Source organism: Urocitellus parryii, chromosome 8 (genome assembly GCF_045843805.1).
Source record: "Urocitellus parryii isolate mUroPar1 chromosome 8, mUroPar1.hap1, whole genome shotgun sequence".
NCBI lineage: Eukaryota > Metazoa > Chordata > Mammalia > Rodentia > Sciuridae > Urocitellus > Urocitellus parryii.
Window position 1 is genome coordinate 31,431,889 of NC_135538.1, and position 26,383 is coordinate 31,458,271.

The following is a 26,383-nucleotide window of genomic DNA, read 5'->3' on the forward strand; positions in this document are numbered from 1 at the left end:
TGAAAAACCATTATAGAAGTTAATAGAATATTGAAAATGAGATTGCTATTACTTAGTCCTGCAGTCTATACCCCAGATTACTATGTTATTCTTTGAAATTTCTGTAATCCCAGTTCTATAACCTGTACAAGAGCTACTTTCAACATCTTGAATCAATTAATAAATGTCTCATTTATTGTTAACTCTGTGTCCAATGTACATGGTGGGGAAAATGTACAAAAGAAATATAAAACAAAGTTTGGAACAGGTTCTACTAGATTTACACCTAACTAAAGCCAATGTAAATAAAGAGATGGTTTTGTTTTCTATCTGATCCTACTTTGCAAGTTCAGAAAAGGGAAGATCCTTGTGACTAATTTGAGCTTTTAAACATTCCGCTGTCATTTATTAAAAAAATATCTAAAAATGCTTTACATGACATTGACATGCTTCTCTTAAATATCTTAAATTGTTTAAATGCTGCATGCCCCCCACACCCCATGCCCAGGCTTCTTAACCAGCTCTGAACATGCTGGGTTAAAGGATCACCTTTGCCCAGGGTTTCCAATGGCATTTACCCATGAGAAGCACCCTTGAGAGATCAGTGGATGGAAAGAGGGTAAAATCAGGGTACTTTTCTGCAAACCTGCCCCAGAGATGGCTGTACTCCTCTAAGAAAGGCCATCTCAAGTCCCTTTCCATGCAGCCACCCTCTTAAGAGTTCCTGTAACTGCTCCATTCCCCTGCTACTCTGATCTTGCTGGGGTGGTGGCTCCCTCCATTGCTGCTTCTGGGTACAACTCTGTTTCTTGCTGGTTTCCTTCCACCAGCTGTCCTCACACACCTTTGCAAACACACCCTTCATTAAACTCTCCTCAATCAGCCAGAGTGATTGCACCATCTGTTTCCTGTTGGACACCTGAGTAATGTAATTTTCATTGCTCACAGATGATGTTTAGAAACTCTCCCCCATGCATCAAGTTCTATATTAGCCTGATTTGGCATTTCTTTGTTTTTTTCCACATTTAATTGCTCTGCTCAGCTCTACATTTCTCTAAAGGAATCACTGACCTCCCCAATAAGTAGTTCACCCATTCGCTCCATGGGGACTACTCAGCCTCCTCCTCCACTGGCCACAGTTCTTTTCACTTCGAAGATCTGACTGTCCATTTGAGATTACTGGTGTCCTGATTGTCATTGTTGATTCTTTGAGGTAATTTTGGCCTTTAAAATTAATATTTCATTTGTAAAATAATTCTGAAACACCTAGTCCTTTCCTAAAATCTTATTTCATTTTTTTAAAAAAACTTATCACAACTTTTCACAACTTTCCACAACTTTTAAGCAGCAGTTGCAGCCTAACTAATTCCCTTTATGTTTTAGTTTTATTCATCAAACTTAAATGTTTAGGTTCCCTTTGTGTTTATTCAATTGTCAGTCTAATATCTTAACTTTTCTAGTATTTTTAATAAATCTTGTTAATTTAGTGATATACTAATGTGAATTTTATGATTCTTAAAAAGTAGAATACCATTTAGAAACAGTAAATTTCACAATTGAAAATTCATATATAAATCAATTATTTAATAATACATCTAGGCAGAATCAAAAAGCTATTGTAATAAATATTTTTGAATGTTAAATTGTTTTAAACCTTGCAAATACTAAAAATGACAAAGATTGTTTTTTGGAGTGAACACAAACTGTATCAACAGTATGGGTTTGATTTACTTTGTTATGTGTTCTTTTTAATATTGTTATGAGAAATTTTATTGTTCATATGCACAAAATGCAATTCTACATATGAAGATATCCTTAGATTTGTACTTGAAGAAAATTGGTCTTGATTAATCACGTACTCTTTGTACTAGAGTATTATACTGATTTTACATCATCAGATTTGTCCTTGATGTTGGTTTTCCTCTATTAAACTGAAGATTTTCTTACCTCTCATCATTGCTGAACTAGAGCAGATTAAGTTCTCATTGAAATGTTACTTGAAACATCTTAGTGAGTTAATCACCTGGTTGCAGCCTATGAGTTCTTTGGTATATGCATGCCCTGCTCCTCACCTTTACCTCCAGGAAAAGAAAACAAGTCATTTTCCCCCACAAATAGGATTTTTGTCATTATTAATAATCTACATTTTTAAGTAGAGTCTTGCGCTAGTATTTTATATCTATTAACTTGTTCAACTGTCTCATCCCTAGTTAGCTTTTCCAGTTCTACCACCTTCACCAACAAACTCTGCAAGTTTTCCCAGTTCGGCTCCTTTACCATTCTACCTCTATAATGTAAAAATCATGGAGAAGATGAATATATTGGCAAGGCTTTGTATGTCTTCTCCAAAGCCATTTGAAATCACTTGATTGATGGCTTCTTTCAAGTCACTTGGACATAACTCATGGGTCATAGTTTCCATCATCTTCCTCTAGATTGGGTAGACTTGTTGGTGCTGAGCATAAAAGGTCTTCCAAATCTGGTTCAGTTTTTAAGTAAAATTAATGCCAAACAAATGAGGGAAATAACCATCAGTAGTCTTGATCTCACCTGAATTTCAATCATGGTCTGACATATTTTTGACCGGGGAACACATTTTGTCTCACATAAAACTATGCAATGGATGTAGGCAGTTTTGGAAATAATGCCCTCAGTAATTAGCAGGAATTGTCTAAATGCAGCTCCCCATTCTGCATAACAGTGAAGCTCTCTTTGAACACACAACATTTGAGACCATCAATACAATTTTGGGTCCTTGAGTCCTTATCATTAGTGTTTTTTCAATATTTCTTATATTGAACATAGTAGGTGCTTTCACATAATGCCAATCTTTCTCAGAAAATATAACAACCACTTTCTTCTTAGCTGACTTTTGGTTGTCTTTTCTAAGATGTTATTTCTTGAAAACAGTCAAATTTCTAACTCATAGAGTTAAAGCATTTTCTAAATCCATAGGCTTAATCTGTTCTGGTCACTACTTGCCTTTTTGGTGTCATTCCTCCTTTCTCCTCCTCCTCCTCCTCCTCCTCCTCCTCCTCCTTCTCCTCCTTCTCCTCCTACTCCTCCTCCTCCTCCTCCTCCTCTTCCTCCTCCTCCTCCTCTTCCTCCTCCTCCTCCATTTCCCCTTCCTTCTCCTCCTCCTTCATCTCCTCCTCCTCCTTCATCTCCTCTTCCTCATTCATCCCTCTTCTTTCTCCTCCTCCTCCTTTGCCTTCTTCTTTTCTAATTCTATAGATCCTAGAGCTTCAAGTTTTTCTGTGTTTTCACTTGTACTTTATCATTTCTATCTGTAAACATGTAGTTAAGCATTCTCTAGACCCTATCCCTAGCTAAAACAGTTTAATTTTTTTTATTAAAATAATAAAAAAGAAAACCCTAGTTTTAAAAAAAATTGTTATTATTTTTTTTAAAAGGCTAACACTTACATATAAATGCCCTCAAAAGGAACTCAGACTGTGGCCACCCCAAAATCTGTTCTTTATGTTTCAGCAGGTTGAAAGTTCACTGAGGAGTTATCTTAATATTAAATCATGTTTTTTTAGATAAACACCATTGAAAATTTCAGTTCTTTCCTGGCCCAAGCCATTAATAGACCTACAAAGAAGATACATAAATATCGAAATGATTGTTAAATTATAAATAACAGTGGAGTAGCTCCTTTGGTAAAATGATTTATACTAAAATAACCATAACAACAATGATGATAACAGTAGTTTATCTGCATAGAGGATCTTGCCAAACTCCTAGGGAACTGGCAGTAAGCAGGTCTGATTTATACTTCCCAAGTCTGAGAACCCATTCTAAGTGAACCCTGCTTCAGGCTTCCGGATTCTGATATCCCCACCACTATCCTTGTATTCCAGCCATAGAAGGTAAGTGCTTCCTACAATACTAGTTGTGTTGATCTTAGAGTTTTTATTTTGTTTTTACCTTCTTAGTCCTCCAGTACCTCTTAAAACAATTTCCTAAATTGATTTCTCCCTATTTAAGTAACAATTTTCTATCTTCCTGACTGCATCCTGATTAAAGCAATCGATATTTATTAAAAATATATTATAAATAAACTTAAGATATCTATCTAGGAAAAAGTTTGGAAAGCACTTTGTCATGCCAGATGAACATAAAAAGAAAACTCATGTTCCTCAAAAAATGAAAAAGAAAATAGAAATACTAGATGACCCAACTATTCCACTCCTTGGGTACACATCCAAAGGAATCAAAGTCAGCATATAATATCGACACCTGTATACCCGTATTTATCATGGCACTTTTCATAATAATAGAATCAGCCTAGATGCCCATCAGTAAATGCTGCATTTTTTAAAAGTAGCACATATACACAATTTAGTGATATACTAATGTGAATTTTATGATTCTTAAAAAGTAGAATACCATTTAGAAACAGTAAATTTCACAATTGAAAATTCATATATAAATCAATTATTTAATAATACATCTAGGCAGAATCAAAAAGCTATTGTAATAAATATTTTTGAATGTTAAATTGTTTTAAACCTTGCAAATACTAAAAATGACAAAGATTGTTTTTTGGAGTGAACACAAACTGTATCAACAGTATGGGTTTGATTTACTTTGTTATGTGTTCTTTTTAATATTGTTATGAGAAATTTTATTGTTCATATGCACAAAATGCAATTCTACATATGAAGATATCCTTAGATTTGTACTTGAAGAAAATTGGTCTTGATTAATCACGTACTCTTTGTACTAGAGTATTATACTGATTTTACATCATCAGATTTGTCCTTGATGTTGGTTTTCCTCTATTAAACTGAAGATTTTCTTACCTCTCATCATTGCTGAACTAGAGCAGATTAAGTTCTCATTGAAATGTTACTTGAAACATCTTAGTGAGTTAATCACCTGGTTGCAGCCTATGAGTTCTTTGGTATATGCATGCCCTGCTCCTCACCTTTACCTCCAGGAAAAGAAAACAAGTCATTTTCCCCCACAAATAGGATTTTTGTCATTATTAATAATCTACATTTTTAAGTAGAGTCTTGCGCTAGTATTTTATATCTATTAACTTGTTCAACTGTCTCATCCCTAGTTAGCTTTTCCAGTTCTACCACCTTCACCAACAAACTCTGCAAGTTTTCCCAGTTCGGCTCCTTTACCATTCTACCTCTATAATGTAAAAATCATGGAGAAGATGAATATATTGGCAAGGCTTTGTATGTCTTCTCCAAAGCCATTTGAAATCACTTGATTGATGGCTTCTTTCAAGTCACTTGGACATAACTCATGGGTCATAGTTTCCATCATCTTCCTCTAGATTGGGTAGACTTGTTGGTGCTGAGCATAAAAGGTCTTCCAAATCTGGTTCAGTTTTTAAGTAAAATTAATGCCAAACAAATGAGGGAAATAACCATCAGTAGTCTTGATCTCACCTGAATTTCAATCATGGTCTGACATATTTTTGACCAGGGAACACATTTTGTCTCACATAAAACTATGCAATGGATGTAGGCAGTTTTGGAAATAATGCCCTCAGTAATTAGCAGGAATTGTCTAAATGCAGCTCCCCATTCTGCATAACAGTGAAGCTCTCTTTGAACACACAACATTTGAGACCATCAATACAATTTTGGGTCCTTGAGTCCTTATCATTAGTGTTTTTTCAATATTTCTTATATTGAACATAGTAGGTGCTTTCACATAATGCCAATCTTTCTCAGAAAATATAACAACCACTTTCTTCTTAGCTGACTTTTGGTTGTCTTTTCTAAGATGTTATTTCTTGAAAACAGTCAAATTTCTAACTCATAGAGTTAAAGCATTTTCTAAATCCATAGGCTTAATCTGTTCTGGTCACTACTTGCCTTTTTGGTGTCATTCCTCCTTTCTCCTCCTCCTCCTCCTCCTCCTCCTCCTCCTCCTCCTCCTCCTCCTTCTCCTCCTACTCCTCCTCCTCCTCCTCCTCCTCTTCCTCCTCCTCCTCCTCTTCCTCCTCCTCCTCCATTTCCCCTTCCTTCTCCTCCTCCTTCATCTCCTCCTCCTCCTTCATCTCCTCTTCCTCATTCATCCCTCTTCTTTCTCCTCATCCTCCTTTGCCTTCTTCTTTTCTAATTCTATAGATCCTAGAGCTTCAAGTTTTTCTGTGTTTTCACTTGTACTTTATCATTTCTATCTGTAAACATGTAGTTAAGCATTCTCTAGACCCTATCCCTAGCTAAAACAGTTTAATTTTTTTTATTAAAATAATAAAAAAGAAAACCCTAGTTTTAAAAAAAATTGTTATTATTTTTTTTAAAAGGCTAACACTTACATATAAATGCCCTCAAAAGGAACTCAGACTGTGGCCACCCCAAAATCTGTTCTTTATGTTTCAGCAGGTTGAAAGTTCACTGAGGAGTTATCTTAATATTAAATCATGTTTTTTTAGATAAACACCATTGAAAATTTCAGTTCTTTCCTGGCCCAAGCCATTAATAGACCTACAAAGAAGATACATAAATATCGAAATGATTGTTAAATTATAAATAACAGTGGAGTAGCTCCTTTGGTAAAATGATTTATACTAAAATAACCATAACAACAATGATGATAACAGTAGTTTATCTGCATAGAGGATCTTGCCAAACTCCTAGGGAACTGGCAGTAAGCAGGTCTGATTTATACTTCCCAAGTCTGAGAACCCATTCTAAGTGAACCCTGCTTCAGGCTTCCGGATTCTGATATCCCCACCACTATCCTTGTATTCCAGCCATAGAAGGTAAGTGCTTCCTACAATACTAGTTGTGTTGATCTTAGAGTTTTTATTTTGTTTTTACCTTCTTAGTCCTCCAGTACCTCTTAAAACAATTTCCTAAATTGATTTCTCCCTATTTAAGTAACAATTTTCTATCTTCCTGACTGCATCCTGATTAAAGCAATCGATATTTATTAAAAATATATTATAAATAAACTTAAGATATCTATCTAGGAAAAAGTTTGGAAAGCACTTTGTCATGCCAGATGAACATAAAAAGAAAACTCATGTTCCTCAAAAAATGAAAAAGAAAATAGAAATACTAGATGACCCAACTATTCCACTCCTTGGGTACACATCCAAAGGAATCAAAGTCAGCATATAATATCGACACCTGTATACCCGTATTTATCATGGCACTTTTCATAATAATAGAATCAGCCTAGATGCCCATCAGTAAATGCTGCATTTTTTAAAAGTAGCACATATACACAATGGAGTATTTCTCAGCCACAAAGAAGAATGAAATGTGTCTTTACCAGGAAAATGCATGAAACTGAAGAGCACTATGTTAAGCAAAATAAGCCAGATTCAAAAAGACAAGTATCTCATGTTTTCCTCATGAATGGAATCTAAAGAGAAAAATAAAAGAAAGTAAAAGGGGAACTATTAGGGAAGGGAACCAGGGGAAGTGGGAAAGAGGATGATAGAGGGGAATGGGGAGGAAGAGATAATCAAAGTACATTATCTACATACTTGAAAATGGCACAAAGAAACCTATTATTTTTTACAATTAATATGCACTAATAACTATAATAAAAATGGTTGAACAGAAAACTCATCAATTCTCCAATGCTCCAACCATTCCAATTCACCAAGAGAATAATTTTATGAAGAAAATTCTCCAAGGATGCAATAGTTTTCCAAGTTGACTTCTTTGTTTGTTTGTTTGTTGGTTGGTTCTGGTGATTGAACCCGGAACCTCAATATACTAAACACATGCCCTATCACACTAAGCTCAACAAATTGATTTAAATACAAATAATTTGATTTTTTTTGGTAAGTACTCAAACTTTGGTGTTCTCCAAATTATTGCATATTTAAGTGCAATGATTTTGTGGTATTTATGAATGATAAATTACTCTATGTAAATTATTTAAAATTTAGAGCACACAACTATGACACACTAATGGAAACACTTCCTCAATGGTTGTCAAAATACCCACAGAGTGATGTAAGTTTCTACTTTTCATCTGGTTGTTTTGCAACATTTTTCTTTTTGCTTGGACCTTTATTTGGAAAGCCGTAAACTTAAGGAAACACATATTGAAGTAACATTCCTGATTTGTACATGGCAGCAAAGGGTAAAGGTAACAGGGAGTCACCTTTTCACAAGGAATTAAAGGGTTCACTGTTTGAAATCACTATTTAGCATTTGGTAATAACAGAATGAGTATTTGTTGGATTTGAACTAAATGTTTTTCTTACTCCTTTTCTCTGTTCATTTTTCATCATTTCTCACATTTGGCCTTCTGGTGAGGCTCATCCACATTACCCCTTAGAGGCAATAATAATGAGAGCACAAAAAAAGATTTGCCCTCACAAAGCCAATTCTCTGATGACTGACTGTAATTTTGTTGACAGTGAAGATTGTAAAAGAACACACCTGTCAAAACCAGGATTCTTGGTAATGTCACCTCTGGGGATGTATTTTGTGCTTAAATACTGGTGAGCATGCAACCTGTGGGGAGCCTCCCTCCAGCATGGGCCTGAAACTTCTCTGGAGGGAAATGTATGGGAAAGAGATCAAAGGAACACAGGTTCATTTGTCTGGTAAGAGACTGTGGCATAACAGAAAAAAAACTTTTGTTTAATTATTTTAACTCCAAATTACTTGATTTAACCAAACACATTCTAGTAAACTAAAAGAAAAAGTTTTTGTCATGGAAAAAAAACATTTTTTTTGTACTTTAAAAGGAATTACATTTAAAATGTCGACCTATAAAAATAAATTAGATTTCTTACTTAAAAAGTCACTAAGATTCTAAAGTGACAATCATAGAAAGAACTGCAACAAATTGTTCTTAAATTTATTTCACAAGTAATCTCCCTTAACTAAGAAATTACTGTGCAGGGTAGATGAATTAAATTAATGGCCAATCATTACTTTTGCAGAGATAGTTGCAGAAATGGAGTGTTTGGGCTATGCAACCAGTAGAAGAAGAAAAATCATGCCCAAGTAAGCTGATGTGTTGTCTCCTAATTTTTTCCACTTATTTACAATACATTATTAACTTGTTGAAGAGTTCCTGATTTAAGGGGAATACATATACACTAATATAATTTTAGGAATTTTAGGAATTTAATACCTGAGGAAAAATCATTACTTACTCTTTTTCTCATTTCTTCAAAATTCTACATACTTTTTTTTTACATTTTCAAAGTAATTATATTAAATGTCTAAAAGTATATTGTTTTTTGTTCTGGGAAAAAATTAGTAATTTCCTTAGCTTTACTATGTGATTGTGTATAGTGCTTTAATTGTTAGTCTTTTGTTTCTGATGCTTGGGGAAATATTATTGATAAAGAGAAAAAGGTACATCAATGACCCTTGATGAAAGTGAGATGCCATAAAGGGCTTAACTTTATCTTATATTATTAAAAAATTATGGTGTAGGTCCCTTTTGAAAATGTCTTCAAAAGCAAGAAATCATGACTATGTCAAGTATTAAAAGAGCAAACAAAACCTCAGCTCCATTTAGCTTCATAGCAATTTTCTTTAGCAAAGCAGTATACCAGTAATCAGACTTGTGTTTGCTTACTTGTTTTTGTAATTCTGGCTCAGACGTCAAGATAAAGTTAATATTAAGTCTTATCTTTGACATTACCTAAACAATTCATCCATGTAATAATTTTAAAATAAATGTGTGTTCTACTTTATCTTCTTGTCTAATTCTAACACTTAGCTATTTAAATATTTCCTTAATATTTTTACCTATGCAAAAAGACAGGAGAAAATACTGTTAATCTCTAGAAGTGTTGCATTCCATGTTTTTGAAAAAAATGAAGTTCACTTGACAAATGCAGGGAGTTAAATTATATAGATGCTTTCAGGGATTTAGTTTTCAAAAATAAAATTTAAAACTTTAAATAACATACAATGAAGTATTGAAGACTGTTCTATCTTGTTTAGGGAATGCTATATCTATGAATATATAGCCACAGATTTTTATGTAATATTATGGTGATTCTTAGCTAACTTTAAGATAATTTTTAAGAGACTTTAAAAAAAAGTGGAGAAAACTTTAAATCACAAAAGCAGAAACAACAAAATGCAATATAAAATTAATTTATTAAATAAGACAATTAAGTGTTTAAGATTTAATTATTTTTAGTCTCTTAGAGCTTAGGAACCAAAGTGATAAACAATAGAATAATTGGGGCTTTGTTTAAATTGATTGCACCTTATAGAGGAGATGAATAAATATCCATCGTGCATTTTAGTTTACTATGGCTTGATATACAATATTATGTTGGTACAATTTTTTAAATCTGAAGAAAAATACTAATCTGAGAAAGTAAATTACTAGAGCAAATAAGTAAAATATGCTGTAATAGTAAGATTTCAAATAAAACATAGACTTTGGAAGTCTATTGTAGGAAATAGACTATTGAGCTATTGTAGGAAATGGTGGAAATATTGATTTCAAAGGTGCTTATATTCTCATTAATATGTTTTTCATATCAGTCTGGTGAGGACATACTTGTGGGTTCATTTCCCCCAACAGATCAGTGAGTTTGAGTCTCTTCTGTAGACAAAGTCCACTTCTACAAGCAGTTGTTAGATGTCATAAATGCTTGCCATTGGTCATCAGAATTATACATACAGCCAGTCCCTGAAAAAACAAACCAAACACCTTCATATTCTGGGTGAGTCAGTCTCATTAATTTTATGTAATAAGGACAACAGCATACAGGATACAAAAATAACAGATTAAACAATAAAAACTTCTGTATGTCAAATTTGTTACCAATGCAAGGCTTGAAGTCAGTGGCAAGAAGTCCTCAAACCCGAATTTGAATTTGTGACTGCCTCTGCTAAGTGAAAGGTAACAACCCATATGATTTACAGAATCTATCATTTGAGTTATTTTCTCCCTTTTCAGACATTGTTCATGTATAACCTAATAATATAATAACCATAATAAGCATATGTTTAGTTTGCTATCATATTGCTCTAAATTTTAAAAACTATGTTCTTAACATTGGAAAGAGAAATAGTCCCTTATCTGAATAATACATAATAAGTGTCAGGATCAAAATTCTTTTTTTTTTAAAAAAAAAGCAACACAGTCTTCAAATTATAATTATGGTTTAGGCAAAACATGAAATAATAGTTCTACAGCTTTTGATCATTCTTGAGGGTATTTTTAATATTATTTTTTATTTATTGTTATTTTATTTATTTATTTTTATGTGGTGCTGACGATCCAACCCAAGGCCTTGCAAATGCTAGGCAAGCGCTCTGCCACTGAGCCACAATCCCAGCCCCTCTTGAGGGGTTTTATCTGGAAAATGGGTTAATATAAATGGAAAATGAAAAATTCTTGTTCTGACTTTGAATTTGGATCCTGATAAAGAGTTACCTATTAATGCAACTGAAACCTTCATTCACCTGTACTGCTTGTATGTTGGGTATCTAAATATCAATTCAGTTTTCTTTAGTCCCTTCTGACTCAAGGATGGTCCTTGGTCAAATAGCACTGGCCTCTCCCAAGAGCTTTGGAGAAATTCCGACTCTAGCTTCTACCCAAAATCAAAATCTGGGTTTAGAAAGATCCCTATGATTCATATGCACCTGAATATTTAGGAGGGGGAGCTCTTGGTCAGTGGGGAGTTCAAACACAGATTGGAAGTGCAGACTTCCTGGGCTTGTACAGAAAGTTACCCTGCTAATGATTTTTACTGGTTTTTTTTTCTTTCTTTAACAGAAAGAAAGGAAATACAGTACTTTCTAAAAAGATCCATCATACCACCAACAGGATAAAGACGATGAATTCACAAGACCTTCGGAATCTTCCAGAAGTAGAATTTTGCTTTGCTTTCATTAACAATTCATGCCCTAGGAAAGAGAGGTCCATGCCCATTGTCTGTGCCATGTATGTGGTCATGATTGGCGCTATAGTGCTGACCATGCTGGGCAACATGGTTGTGATCATTTCCATCACCCACTTCAAGCAGCTCCACTCCCCCACCAACTTCCTGATCCTCTCCATGGCCACCACTGACTTTCTGCTAAGCTGTGTGGTCATGCCCTTCAGTATGATCAGGTCCATCGAGTCCTGCTGGTACTTTGGAAACCTCTTTTGCAAAGTCCACAGCTGCTGCGACATTATGCTCTGCACCACCTCTATTTTCCACCTCTGCTTCATCTCAGTTGACCGCTATTATGCTGTTTGTGACCCTTTGCATTATGTCACCAAAATCACAATACCTGTTATAGAGGTCTTTCTACTCATCAGTTGGTCCATTCCCATATTTTTTGCCTTTGGCCTGGTATTCTCAGAATTAAACATAATTGGTACAGAAGATATTGTTGCAGCTATTGACTGTACAGGTTTATGTGTGTTGATATTTAATAAGCTCTGGGGGGTGCTTGCCTCCTGTATAGCTTTCTTTTTCCCTGGCACAGTCATGGTGGGGATATATATACACATTTTTACAGTAGCTAGGAAGCATGCTAAGCAGATTGGCATGGGCCCTAGGATGAAAGAGGCTGGCTCAGAAAGCAAGACAAAGGCAGCATCCAAAAAGGAAAGCAAGGCCACCAAGACTTTAAGCATAGTCATGGGAGTGTTTGTGTTATGCTGGCTGCCCTTTTTTCTCTTGACAATCACAGACCCTTTCATTAATTTTACAACCCCTGAGGATTTGTATAATGTCTTCCTCTGGCTGGGGTATTTCAATTCCACTTTCAATCCCATTATATACGGCATGTTTTATCCTTGGTTTCGCAAGGCATTGAGGATGATAGTCACAGGAATGATCTTCCGCCCTGACTCTTCCACCCTAAGCCTGTTTCCCGCTCATCCTTAGACATTGCTCCCCATTCTCGAAGATTCTTTTCTCAAAGGGAATTTTAGGTGTTCTTACTTCCCAAAGACAGTAGCACAAACTGACTCAACAAGGAGATTCTTCCAGATGGTGTAACAGGCTCCTAAGCATGAGCAGTAAATCTAGCTTTCCTGGCATACAAAAAGCATCACAGTCCATTTCTGGATTCCTGGCAAAGGCACCTCCAACAAAAAGAAGCTCTCTCCAAAGTCTTTCTGATTTCTGAATTTCCAAAATTAACAATTTAGAATCTCACTTCTATTGGCTTGCATCACATAGATTTTTTTCTTTTAACTTATAAACATCCAGGGAGAAGACATTCCAGTCTTTACAATCATTGACAGCCATGTAGTGTATCAGAGTGGATCTTATCTCTTTTGAGATAATTATTGCCTATTAGGGGAGCCAGAGAGCTGTAACATGGGTAGGCTAGGCTATGGAAGTTGTGAGTGACAGGAGAGGGAAGAAGGAAGCAGAGAGAGAGCTACCTCAAATTTTATTGGTTCTGACTTAAGCCTCTTTTCAGAAAAAAATTGATGTGAGGTTCACAATATTTGATAAAATTGGACTTTAATTAAGTGATAAGAATGAATAAAGAGTTGAAGAAAATATTCTTTCTCCCAATATATACTTTCAAACTAGATATACAAGTGTCCTGCATATATCTGTATAGCAGATATATCTGTCTTTTAGAATATGTGTCAATGTATGTATGAGTGTGTGTGTGTGTGTGTGTGTGTGTGTATGTGTACACACATACACATTATTCACCAAGACTAAACTCCAAGCACAAACCTGATGTTCTCTCCCTTTTCCAGAGTTTTAGGGTAGTATCTATTATCTCATTGAATGTCTTTTCTCCCAGCCTTTTGACTTTCTCTACTTCTTCCTACCCATAAACTTATTTCACCAAATCTTTGTCTCTTATATCTTGTTTTCATCTTTTGTAATAATTCTTGTAGTGATATCAGAATAATTGGTTAAATAGACTGTTCTCTGATCTGTCCAAATGACATCAAACCTCTATGTAAGACATCTTGATCCCAAGGTTTCTAACTTAATGAACGTTTCATGAACATGTGTGCAGTTTCGAATCTACCCTCACTCAAGCATATGTATTGAGAAAATACTCATTATTCCAAAACACTTTTAATAAAACATCTCTATTCAATTGAGAATCCCCCAGCACTCTCTTGATCTACATGTTCTATTGAACATTTTAGCTTCCAGAGGTCAGTATTTGTAATTTGATAAGTTGAATATAGCATTTTAAGTTACTGAGATGTTTCACTAAATTACCACAGTTAGCACGACAGTAGTTGAAATAAAAATTGGATTTTGAGATATTCAGCAGCTGATTTATTATCTTGTGATTGCAGGAATTTAATCCTTTAGGGGATTTCTTTTGACTATTCTTGAAGGTAGTGCTCAGAGGCTAGGGTGTTTCTTTTTGAAGAGTCAAAGGAGCAGGAGGTGTTTTTCAGGCTTCAGGTCGAGTTAGATCTCAATGAAAGTCTCCAAGGGGCACCTTATAATAGCTGGAGCATTTTACGGTTCACTTTCTATTATGAATGTCCTTTCCTGTCTGGGATTTAACCAGGACCTCTACAAGGAAGAATCTAAGAGAATGAATATGAAGGGAAGTCATTCATTCAGTATGTACTCATTTTCTCAAATGATCCTCAATGTAACACAAAATATGTGACTATCACAAGAAACTGTGGTTTGAGGACAAGAAGTGATCCTCTTCATAGATAAGCATTTACTCGGACCAGTAAATTGAAGAAAAATGAGAAGTAGAAGGAAACCTCTGTTTCAGTCATAATCATTTTTTTTTACCTTATCAAAGGACTTTTACAACTTACAAAGGTGTCCATAAACTTTATTAGCTCAATTTTTTTTTTCTCCGAATATCTCCACATGCTCTTGCTAGGCTAACCCAAAGAGAAATGAAGCATCCCCAACATTATTGTTATCTTAACTCTCGTCTTTCCAAAACTCATATAGGTTGAACAGAGTAATCATAACCTCTTGATGAGGATGACTACTATGGGTACTCTGGCTGTGGGTTGAAGAGCTTCCCTTCTGCTCTCCAAATCTCACACATGTCCCTTTTATGGGGAATCCAGAGAGAGACTGAGCAAAAGCAGTTTCCAGCTTAAGTTGACAAAACACAATAAGTGACCTTGAACAACTTATTTTGCATGGCTGCACCTCCACCTCTAATCATTAAACAAGACCAATAATGCCTTTTCTGTTATGGTAGAGATCAATGGCTTTGCACACAAGTGGTGACCAATAAATCATTACCATTATTAACTTTTTTTCTCATGAAGATTTTTAAAAACTTTTAGAGTTTAAAGATTTTTAAAGAAAATTTTCTAAAGATCCTTATGAAAGTAGAATAAAACCTTTTTTTTGGTTAGAAATTTTTATTTGCTTTAGAGATTTTTATTATTATTTTCCTCTAGACAGTGCCTTGCTATATTGCCCAGTTTGGTCTCAAATTCTTGGGCTCAAGTGATCCTCCCACCTCAACTTCCTGAGTAGTCATGACTACAGGCAGGTGCCACCAAGCCTGCCTTGCTTTTTTACTTTTATTATTCTAATTTGTTATATATGACAGCAAAATGCATTACAGTTCACATTATACATATGCAGCACAATTTTTCATATCTCTGGTTGTATACAAAGTATATTCACACCATTTGTGTCTCCATACATGTGCTTAGGGTAATGATGTCCATTTCATTCCACTGGCTTTCCTGTCCTCATGCGCCTTCCCTTCCCCTCCCACCCCTCTGCCTATCTAGAGTTTGTCTAATCCTCCCATGCTCCCCCTCCCAACCCCACTATGAATCAGCCTCCTTATATCAGAGCAAACATTTGGTATTTGTTTTTCTGGGATTGGCTAACTTCATTTAGCATTATGTGCTCCAACTCCATCCATTTACCTGCAAATGTCATGATTTTATTCTCTTTTACTGCTGAGTAATACTGTGTATATATGCCACATTTTTTTACCCATTCATCTCCTGAAGGACATCTAGGTTGATTCCACAGTTTAGCTATTGTGAATTGTGTGTTATAAACATTGATGTGGCTGTGTTTCTGTAGTGTGCTGTTTTTAAGCCCTTGAGTTATAGACTGCTGAGTGGGATAGCTGGGTCAAAAAATGGTTCCATTCCCAGTTTACCAAGGAATCTCCATACTGCTTTCCATATTGCTGCACCATTTTGCAGTCCCACCAGCAATATATTTTTCCCCACATCCTTGCCAACACTTATTGTTGCTTGAATCTTAATAGCTGCCATTCTGACTGTAGTGAGATGAAACTTTAGAGTAGTTTTGATTTGTCTCTCTCTAATTGCTAGAGATGTTGAACATTTTTTCATATATTTGTTGATTGATTTTATATCCTCTTCTGAGAAGTGTCTGTTCAGTTTCTTGGCCCATTTATTGATCGGATTATTTGTTTGTTTGGTGTTTAGCTTTTGGAGCTCTTTATATACCCTAGAGATTAGTGCTCTATCTGATGTGTGAGGGGTAAAAATTTGCTCCCAAGCTGTAGACTCTCTCTTCACCTCACTGGTTGCTTATTTTGATGAGAGGAAGCATTTTAGTTTGAATCCATCCCATTTATTAATTCCTGATTTTAATTCTTGCATTATAAGAATTTTATTATGAAAACTGGGGCCTAGTGCCACATGATGAACATTAGGGCCTACTTTTTCTTCATTAGGCACAGGGTCTCTGGTTTAATTCCTAGGTCCTTGATCCACTTTGAGTTGAGTTTTGTGCATGAAAGATATGAGGTTTAATTTCATTTTGTTGCATATGGATTCCCATTCCCTAGCACCATTTGTTCAAGAGGCTATCTTGTCTTCAATGTATATTTGTGGTACCTTTGTCTAATATAACTGTAATTATGTGGGTTAGTCTCTGTGTCTTCTATTCTTTACCATTGGTCTGAAGTTTTCTTTTGTTGATGTGTCTTTGCCTGGTTTTGAAATCAGGGTGATAATGGCTTCATTATGAATGAGTTTGGAAGTGCTCCCACTTTTTCTATTTCTTGAAATAAATCAAAGAATATTGGTATTAGTTCTTCTTTAAAGGTCTTGTAGAACTTGGTTGTGTATCTATCAGGTCCTGAGCTTATCTAAGTTGATAAGATTCTGATGGTGTCTTCTATTTTCTTGCTTGAAATTGATCTGTTTAAATTGTGTATATCTTCCGGATTCAATTTGGGCGAATCATATGGCCCTAGAAATTTGTCAATGCCTTTAATATTTTCTATTTTAGTACAAGTTTTCAAAATAATTTCTAATTATCTTCTGTATTTCTGTAGTGTCTGTTGTGATATTTCCTTTTTCATTATGGATGTTAGTAATTTGAGTTATCGCTCTCTTTCTCTTAATTAGCATGGCTAAGAGTTTGTCAATTTTACTTATCTTTACAATGAACCAACTTTTTTGTTTGTCAAATTTTTCACTTGTTTCTTTTGTTTCAATTTCATTGATTTCAGTTCTGATTTTAATTATTTCCTGCCTTCTGCTGCTTTTGGTGTTGATTTTTTCTTCTTTTCTAGGGCTTTGAGATGTAATGTTAGGTCATTTATTTGTTGACTTTTTCTTCTTTTAAGGAATGAACTCCATGCAATGAACTTTACTCTTAGTTCATTGCCTTTTTAGTGTCCCAGAGATTTTGATTTGTTTCATCTGTGTTCTCATTCACCTCTAAGAATTTTTTACTCTCCTCCTTGATGTCTTTTGCAACCCATTGTTCATTAAGTAGCATATTATTTAGTCTCCAGGTGTTGGAGTAGCTTTTATGTTTTATTTTATCATTGATTCCTAATTTCATTCCATTATGATCTGATAGAACAAGGTTGTATCTCTACTTTTTTATATTTGCTAAGAGTTGCTATCCCAATAACTCTTACATTTGGTCTTTTCATGCTATTCCATATTTCTTGAATGTTCTGCTGCCACAGTCTGTCTGTGCACAAATCACCGGGCAGCCACAAAGCACTTGTATGTTCAAACAGGAAACTTTATTGCCTGAACTCCAACAGCACTCCACGCACACTCCCCAGGAACTCTCCCGAACGCCACCCACTCGGCCCCCTCTCCGGCACACCACATGAACTCCCCAGGGAATCCCCGCAAGAACTCCAAAGTAGTGGGCTCCCGAGGCGGACAGCAGGGGTATATATACAATTGAATCAATCCAGCATCATCTTAATGGCTCGCCTCCAACTATTACTTCTGGCAAAATGCCAGGCATCATCCCGACTTGGCTGTGGCCCTCAACATTCTGCTCAAGGTTTCTTACCATTTTCACTGTGTGGTCTATATTCTTTTCAAGATTATATATTTTGTAGGGGGGGATAGGAAGGGCAGCAGAATAGAATAGACATTATGATTGATGTATGTATATAGGTGACTCTATGACCAGTGTGATTCTGCAATCTGTACAATTAGAAAAATGAAAAATTATATCCCAATGATGCAAATGTATAAATTTCCAAGATCATTGTAATGTCCTGTGTAGATAATAATAAAAAAATTACCCCCCCCCAAAAAAGATTATATATTTTGTCTTCATTGTCTGAGGTCCTGTCTTCCAAGTGGTCTAATCTATTGGTGATGCTTTCAATTGAACTTTTTATATGATTTATGGTTTCTTTCATTTCAAGGATTTCTGTTTGTTTTTCTTAGAACTTCTATCTCCCTATTGAAGTAATCTTTTACTTCCTGTATTTGTTTATGTAGCTATTTGTCAAAATGATCTTTTGCTGCCTGTATTTGCTCTCTTATATCATCCTTTAATTCACAGAACATTTTAATTTTGTACACCCTGAACCCTTCTCTGTGATTTCTTCTGTTGTGCTGGCCATGGATTCTAATAATGTGGTATCTTGATTTGTTTGGGACACTTTCTTCCTTTGTCTTTTCATATTTCTTGTGTGTCTTTCTTTATAGCACTGTGGATCCAAGGAGTTACCATTTTTACGCTGTAGGCTTATAGTGCCTCTGTAGGAATCCAATACCTCTCCTTTGAGATGAAAGCAATGTTAACAAATCCCAATATGAACAATATACACCCTACAAAAACAAATGTTTGCTATTAAGATGTTTAGAGTTAGGTCACAATGTACAGAAATGGTGAATTCAATTATTATCTACAATATACTCGGTAAGTTTGTAAAAGGGTTTACTGTTTCTGATGGTGGACAAAAAACTGGGGGTGAGGAGTAGGATGATATGCTGAGGAAGTAGGAAGTGAGGATATAGAGTTATTATATCTTAGGAATTGTTAAATAGAAATCTAAAGAAGATTAGTAGCATGAGAATGGAGAGGAAGTAATTTGGGGTAGACAAGTAAGTGGGAAGATAATAGAGTACATAAAATGAACACAGATATATATTAATAAAAATAAAAAGATTAAAATAATAGAAATTGGTGGAAAAGAAGAAAAAAACTAAAAAGAATATACAACACAACTGTAATATACTATTCAGACAACCCAGACCTTTAAATCCTAATTTATGCAAAGTATTTGGTTTTACATATATTGAGGATAAGAGGGTGGGAGAATAGAAAGGGAGGGGGAAAAATATTGAAGGAAGAAACAGGTATTATTTTGGTTGGAGATCAGTATGGTTCCTGCTTCCCTTCTCATCCAATAGGTGGGGTCAACTGTTGTTAGGTGGTATCTCCGCCCTCAGGATGGTGAAGGTAACCAGGGTGTCACTGTGCCAGGTGAGTAGCTGCTGAGGAGAGGGGGGAGTTAGAAACTGGATACCTGGCCAGCCAGAGTTCCAAACTGGGAGTCGCTCCCACTGAAAATGGTGATGAAGGTCGCCTAAGATGGAGGCGTCTGCTTTCAGTGGTGGATTGTTGGGTCTGATGAAGGGAGCTGAGCGATGGTTTGGGACAATGAGTTCAGAGATGAGCTCTGTGGCTTCCAGTATGTGGCTGCCGGCTGACTTCAGAGCCTGTGTGAGGTTCTCAGGTGCAGGCAGGCCACTGTGTGTAGGGGACTATCTTCGCTGCTGCAGAGTCTCAAGATGGTGGTGACCAGGGGATCCCCACGTTGCTAGATAGGGGTCCATACAGGAGTGGAAGCTGGAGTTCCTATTTGTTGGAAGCTGCCAGGTGTCCTGTGTGGGAGCTACATCAGTGATTTCTGCTTGGGTGGGTGGCCAAAAGTTCTGTGTGGGTGCTGCTGCTGCGGATGGTCTTGCTCAGGTACCAGTATTTCTGCATGGGTGAGTAGTTAGGAGACCTACTCTGACACTGAGGCCTGAAGCCCTGGATGGGCAGGGGACTGTGATTCTTGTGCAGGAATCACAGGAATATTGCTCTCAGAGAAGCAGTATTCTCATTTGAATATTTGAATCCCAGGTCATGAAGCAACACAGAATGCTGCCTCCCTCTGGCCTGCCATCTTGGATCCCCCTGGTAGTAGCATTCTTGACCATAAATGATGATTAAGTAGCTATTGCTAACATCCCATGAAACCTTTGATATCACTAAATTACAGAGGTACATTCCAAATTAGGAGGTGCTGTGATACTGAGACTATTTTAAATCAGTTATCTGGGATACTCCCCTTTGTGAATTCTATTCACAGTTAACAATTGAAAGAGTGCAGTATACCTGGCTAGGGACCTGAGGCAGAACTCAATTTCTGAGCACACATAAAATCTATGCATCTTTCTTGGAGCAAAATTAAAAACGTTCTCCCTTTGGTTAAAATCATACAGATTTACTACAAAGAACGAAACAAAACTTCAAGCACTAAAAAAGGTACGATGAAGGCAATAAGTCCAAAACAGACCAGGGAGAGCCACTGTCAGCTCCTTCTCCTTGTATAAATGGGCCCATAGAAATATTTATGTTCAGTTTTGCTATACCTGTTTTCTTCATATCTGTCTTTAGCACTTAATAATGTATCATGACTATAATGGTTAATAGCAAAGAAAAAATCTTTCCTGGATTGTTGAACCAGAGTATACTCTTCATTTGCCTTTGAAACACATTCAAGTTATTTAATTTCATGTTTTGTTTTTTGTTTCATTTGCCTTTTGGTACAAGGGGGTTGAACTCAGGGGTACTCAACCACTGAGCCATATCCCCAGCCCTATTTTTGTATTTTATTTACATAACTGTATTATTAGCTTTAATAATTGCAAAATATTTTATTGCATGGTATATACTGCAGCTTCTTTAATCCATCCCATATTAGAGAGTATTCAGATTGTTTACATTTTTCACTACTATTAACAATATTCCATAGAATATCCTTTAGCATGCAGTTTATCTTTGTATGGTTATCTCTCTGGGATATATTACTTGAATTTGTACTGATAATTCCAAGATTCATAATAATAATAACTTTTATTTCCACCCCTTGCTCCAGAAAGGATTTAAGAATAATTTATATGAATGTGTACAAGAAGGAGAAATACCCAAATTAATTTTTAAACTTAAAAAAAAAGCAGAACAAAGAGAGAAGTGAGATTAGAAAAATAAGGTGAAGACACTGGATCCAGGAATGGTTCCAGGCCATAGAACTGAGTCCAATGAACTTGAACCCTAAATCCTACCCCCAGGCCAATGCTTTTGTTCTCACCACCACCCTCTCTGCTCCTTTCAAATCCCTTCCTGGTTCCCCCCTGTTCCCATGCTACATCTGGAGACCACAGACCCTTACAGCCAAAACAACTCTGTTAAAGCAACCACACCACAATGTCTAAGTGAAGTTGACCTCCATGTCTCATAACTTGCCTTGTACCTAGTGGTAGGAGAAAGCTGCTAATTAAAGTCACACTGTTGACCAGTATTTTCATAGCATTCTTACAGTGCTGGCTTGTCTAGGCTGTGATGAATCACATTCAATGCATGATCCTTCTGTGACTAATATATGCCAGGCACTGAAACAGGCATCAAGCCCTATGGTTAAATTATACAAACTCCTTATCTCATGAAGATTTTGATTGATGGAGCTGTGAAAAGAAATAAGGTCTTAATGGCTGCTAAACAATAAGGAAGTATAAGAATTAAAGAAGCACATAAGTAGGACATGGAGTCCAAGCTTTGGAAATCTAGGATCAATTATTTCAGCATTAAGTACAGTGCAGAGGAGGCTATGTACAGCACAGTTGGGGAGATTTAAAAGAGATCAGAAAATTCCTATATTCAAGACATTTACCAGCACACTGGGGTAAAATATGAATTCCTTGAGGACAATTCCAAAAGCATCATAAAAGAGAAATTCAAGCAAATATCTGACATAAGGTATAAATACAGAGAGGATCTAAAATAAAGGCAATATAAGAAATCAATTTTTATTAATTGCTTATTATGATTCAGGTGACTGGTTTGTATTTTATTAATCTTCTAAATATTTTAACACTCCTTACAACTTGTATATTAGAACTTTTGATTCTCGGAGAGGTTAAGCAACTTTTCTGAGACCAAATAGCTCATATGTTAGGAGCAAGATTTAGAACCAGTTCTCTCTCTCTATAAAGTCCTATTGTTTGCATTGTCTAATGATTACCCCTGCCTTTCCTTTGTCAACATTTAATTTACCTTTATTGGATTGCATAGGTTCTACTAAATGTGGGTAGTTCTGTACTCCATATACAAGTTCTGAAATTGCTTCTTTGTTTGCATCTCTAAAAAAGTAGCTTCCCAGGTTTTTTGTTTGTTTGTTTGTTTGTTTTAATTCCCACTTTATTGGCCTTACAGCAATTGCTCATCTGGCTTACAAATATGACTAGAGGCAGTTCTTGGAAACTTACTTCTTGTCTCAAATGCTTCTGAGGACACATGGGCTTCGTAAGGGTCCTCAGCTAGAATTTCTTCCCTGCTGGAATATCTCCTTATAGCCTTTCCCTCCTTATGACCAACATTTAGAACTCTTTCCTCGGGTAATGATTTGCCAAAAAGAATTAATTCTCAACTTTTGCTCATATTGAGAAACTCACAGAAAGAATTCTAAAGTAGAAGGGATGTATGGAACTTACGGAAAATGAAATAAAATAAAATGGAATTTGATAAATATTAACATTAAATATTTTAATTGTCTATAGTTGTGGATAGAAACTATCCACACATAAGAAAATAGACTACCTTTGTGAATAACCCAGAACTCAGGAGTGAAAGAAAAGGTATATCTAAATCCATTATCTTTAAATTTCATCTCTAATTAATTTTCAGGGTAAATAATCCCATATTGAGAAAGAAACCTAAACAACAGAGACTTGTGAATAGTGCAAACTAGGTCCCTTGGTACTCCTCCACTGCCCATTTGTATCCCACTACATGGGGAGCTGTTTCTATGGAAAGTATAAATCATGAACTGGTAGCACATCTGTCATCTGTGGGGAGAGAGTATTCTACATTCCTAATCTCTACCTGCTTACACAGAAAACCTTCCTGTGAAGTGACTCTGACTCCTACCTGTGTAAGTAGCTTGGAAACCCTGAATTCAGATCATTAGAATTTTTTTAATAGTTTACAGACTAGTGTTTGTTATACAAAATACTTTCTCATATAGTCTCTCAGATAGTTCTTACAAGATGTGTAAACACTGTGTATAATCTTTAGAAAATGTGTAGTATGAAAAACTAAAATAGGGCAATTTTTTATTCTTTTGATTATGTGCCTGCTGAGTTTTTCATTTTGGAAAAATTGGCCTAATTAAAAGCTTTAATTGATTTTAATTTATTGTCAATTTAATTATTGAAGAGAGGTGATAAAATTTCCTTTTCCTGAAGCGATGATTTCTTAACAAAAATTAATTTGTCACTTGGCTCAGATTCATAACTTTAAATGTCACTTTACATTTGACAAGTACTTTATTAACATGAGAAAGACACCCTTTAAATAATTTTATTCTAAATAGTATCACATGATCAGTTTTTCCTTGAAGGAATATTTAACTTATATCCTTCTCTTTCCATAAGGATCTTATGTGCACCATTCAGACAAACCAAGGCTAGCAGAAGTAAGTTCAACAAAACCTTGAACCCTATGTTACTTTTGATTTTCAGTGCACTTTTTTTGGGGGGTGGATACTAAGGATTGAACCTAGGGGTATTTTACAATTGAGTTGCATTCTTAGTCTCAGCCCTTTTTCTTTATTTATTTTTAAAATTTAAGCCAGGGTCTCATTGAGTTGCCAAAGGTCTTGCTAAGTTGCTAAGTCTGTCCTCACATTTGCAAGCCTGCCTCAGCCTCCAGAGTCACTAGGATTATAGGCATGTACCACCACACCCAGCTTCCAGTGCACTTTTGATTCAGTACCCAGGGAAACTGTACTAGGTTCAATTGACATTAGTTTTCTCTTTTGCTCTCATTTTCTGATTTTTTAGCAGAAACAAATATATGTACTTTTTAAAAAAAATTTTGGTGGCCAGTTCCAAAGAGAGAAGAGTAGAACTTATCAATGAGAGCTGTCTTCACCCATGGTGGTGCTGAAGAACTCCCTGCAGCATTCTGCTACCAGGTGAATGGGTCTTGCCCCAGGACAGTCCATCCTCTGGGTATCCAGCTGGTCATCTACCTGTCCTGTGCAGCAGGCATATTTACTACAGTCCTAGGGAATCTGTTTGTGGTGTTTTCTGTGTCCTACTTTAAAGTGCTTCACACTCCCACTAACTTCTTACTGCTCTCCCTGGCCCTGGCTGACATGCTGCTGGGTCTTCTGGTGCTGCCACTAAGCACTGTTCGCTCTGTGGAGAGTTGCTGGTTCTTTGGGGACTTCCTCTGCCGTCTGCACACCTACTTGGACACTCTTTTCTGCCTCACCTCCATCTTCCATCTCTGTTTCATTTCCATTGACCGTCACTGTGCCATCTGCGATCCCCTGCTCTATCCCTCCAAGTTCACGATCAGGGTGGCTCTCAAGTATATCTTAGCAGGGTGGGGAGTGCCAGCAGCTTATACTGCCATCCTCCTCTACACAGATTTTGTAGAAAGAGGACTTAGCCAGTGGCTGGAAGAGATGCCTTGTGTGGGCAGTTGCCAGCTGCTGTTCAATAAGTTTTGGGGCTGGTTAAACTTCCCTGCATTCTTTATCCCCTGCCTCCTCATGATCAGCTTGTATGTGAAGATCTTCGTGGTTGCAACCAGGCAGGCTCGACAGATCAGCACCTTGAGCAAAAGCTTGGCTGGGGCTGCCAAGCGTGAGAGAAAAGCTGCCAAGACCCTAGGCATAGCTGTGGGCATCTACCTCATGTGCTGGCTTCCCTTCACCGTGGACACCCTGGTGGACAGCCTCCTTAACTTTGTCACACCACCACTCATCTTTGACATCTTTATCTGGTTTGCCTACTTCAACTCAGCCTGCAACCCCATCATCTACGTCTTTTCCTACCGGTGGTTCAGGAAGGCACTGAAACTCATCCTGAGCCGGGAGATCTTCTTGCCACGGACCCCCACTATTGATTTGTACCAAGAATGACTCCATCTGCTGAGTGCAGGCAGGAATCCTGTAGGAAGGCATGGTGGGAAGGATGAGTGGCACCGGAGCTGTGGGTTGCGTGGTGTCATGAGTTTGCAGGTAGCTTCCAGGGTTCAAGTGCAGGAGAAAGACAGCTTAATTTGGAAAGAGATGAGTGCTCCTCTTATTCAGTGCTCTCATAGTAGAAAGTAGGGAAAGGAGAGAGGTAAGTCATCTAAAGACCTCCTGGATAAGCCACAATGCTGGGGAAATGTTTGGCTCCTAAGTCATTGCTTCCTTGAAACAACTAAGATGCAGAGGTGGAAGGATTGAGCTCCAGGGCCTGGATTTCTGAGCTCCTGGTTCTGCCACATGAAGCAGCCAGGTGAGACTTCAGCTACCTTTGAATCCTCCATCTCCCTTGCTATATAGTGTCCTCATTCACAAAATCTGGGATTTGTACTGTTTTCTTTCTAAAGTGTCTGGAAGCTAAAATATTGCATAGTATAATATTAGAAACCTTGTTTAAATCATAATTTTACTTCACATTTTTAAGTCATTGTCAAGAGTTTGAAATACCTATTTTTAAAAATGTTCATTTTAGAGTTCTTGTCTTCTTGGAAGTCAACCACTAAATAGAATTATAAGTCAGACTTATTTATTTTAATGACCTTGAGTAAATATATTCTGTTATTGAAAGAATGTTGTCATTTTTAAAAATTACCACAATTTGAAAACATATGGAATATTTTAGTAAGTGATAATTATTCACATTTTGTCATTTTAATTATTTCCTCCTTCAATCACCAGTTAGAATCACTATCTTTCCATTAGCACAAGCACATGGTTTTCACTGGGAAAAAAGTACCTATGTCACATACTTCTCAGAATTGGATCAAGTGTGTCTCAGCAGCCATTATTAGCAATGGCAATAAATCTGTGAGTAGGACTGGCATTAAAAATCAGGAAGGAGAATCAGCTTCTAGAGAATCATAGAAATACAGAGACATGAGTATAATGGTACAGTCTCTACCACCAATGAATCAGGGAGGAAGAAGAACAAGAATCAGACCTGTGATGGACACCACATGGGGAGCTTAAGCTGATGGGTGGACAGG

At 36.4% G+C, this 26,383-nt stretch overlaps 2 protein-coding genes across 2 annotated transcripts; both read left to right on the top strand.

The window, feature by feature from the left end:
- The first annotated feature begins 11,743 nt into the window (after positions 1 to 11,743).
- On the top strand, positions 11,744 to 12,787 carry LOC113176056 (trace amine-associated receptor 4). Its single transcript, XM_026380444.1, has one exon. It carries the CDS (start codon positions 11,744 to 11,746, stop codon positions 12,785 to 12,787), a length of 1,044 nt encoding a protein of 347 aa, XP_026236229.1.
- Positions 12,788 to 24,269: 11,482 nt separating this feature from the next.
- Taar5 (trace amine associated receptor 5) lies at positions 24,270 to 25,286 on the top strand. The gene has a single exon (XM_026381430.2). It carries the CDS (start codon positions 24,270 to 24,272, stop codon positions 25,284 to 25,286), a length of 1,017 nt encoding a protein of 338 aa, XP_026237215.1.
- Positions 25,287 to 26,383: the final 1,097 nt, after the last annotated feature.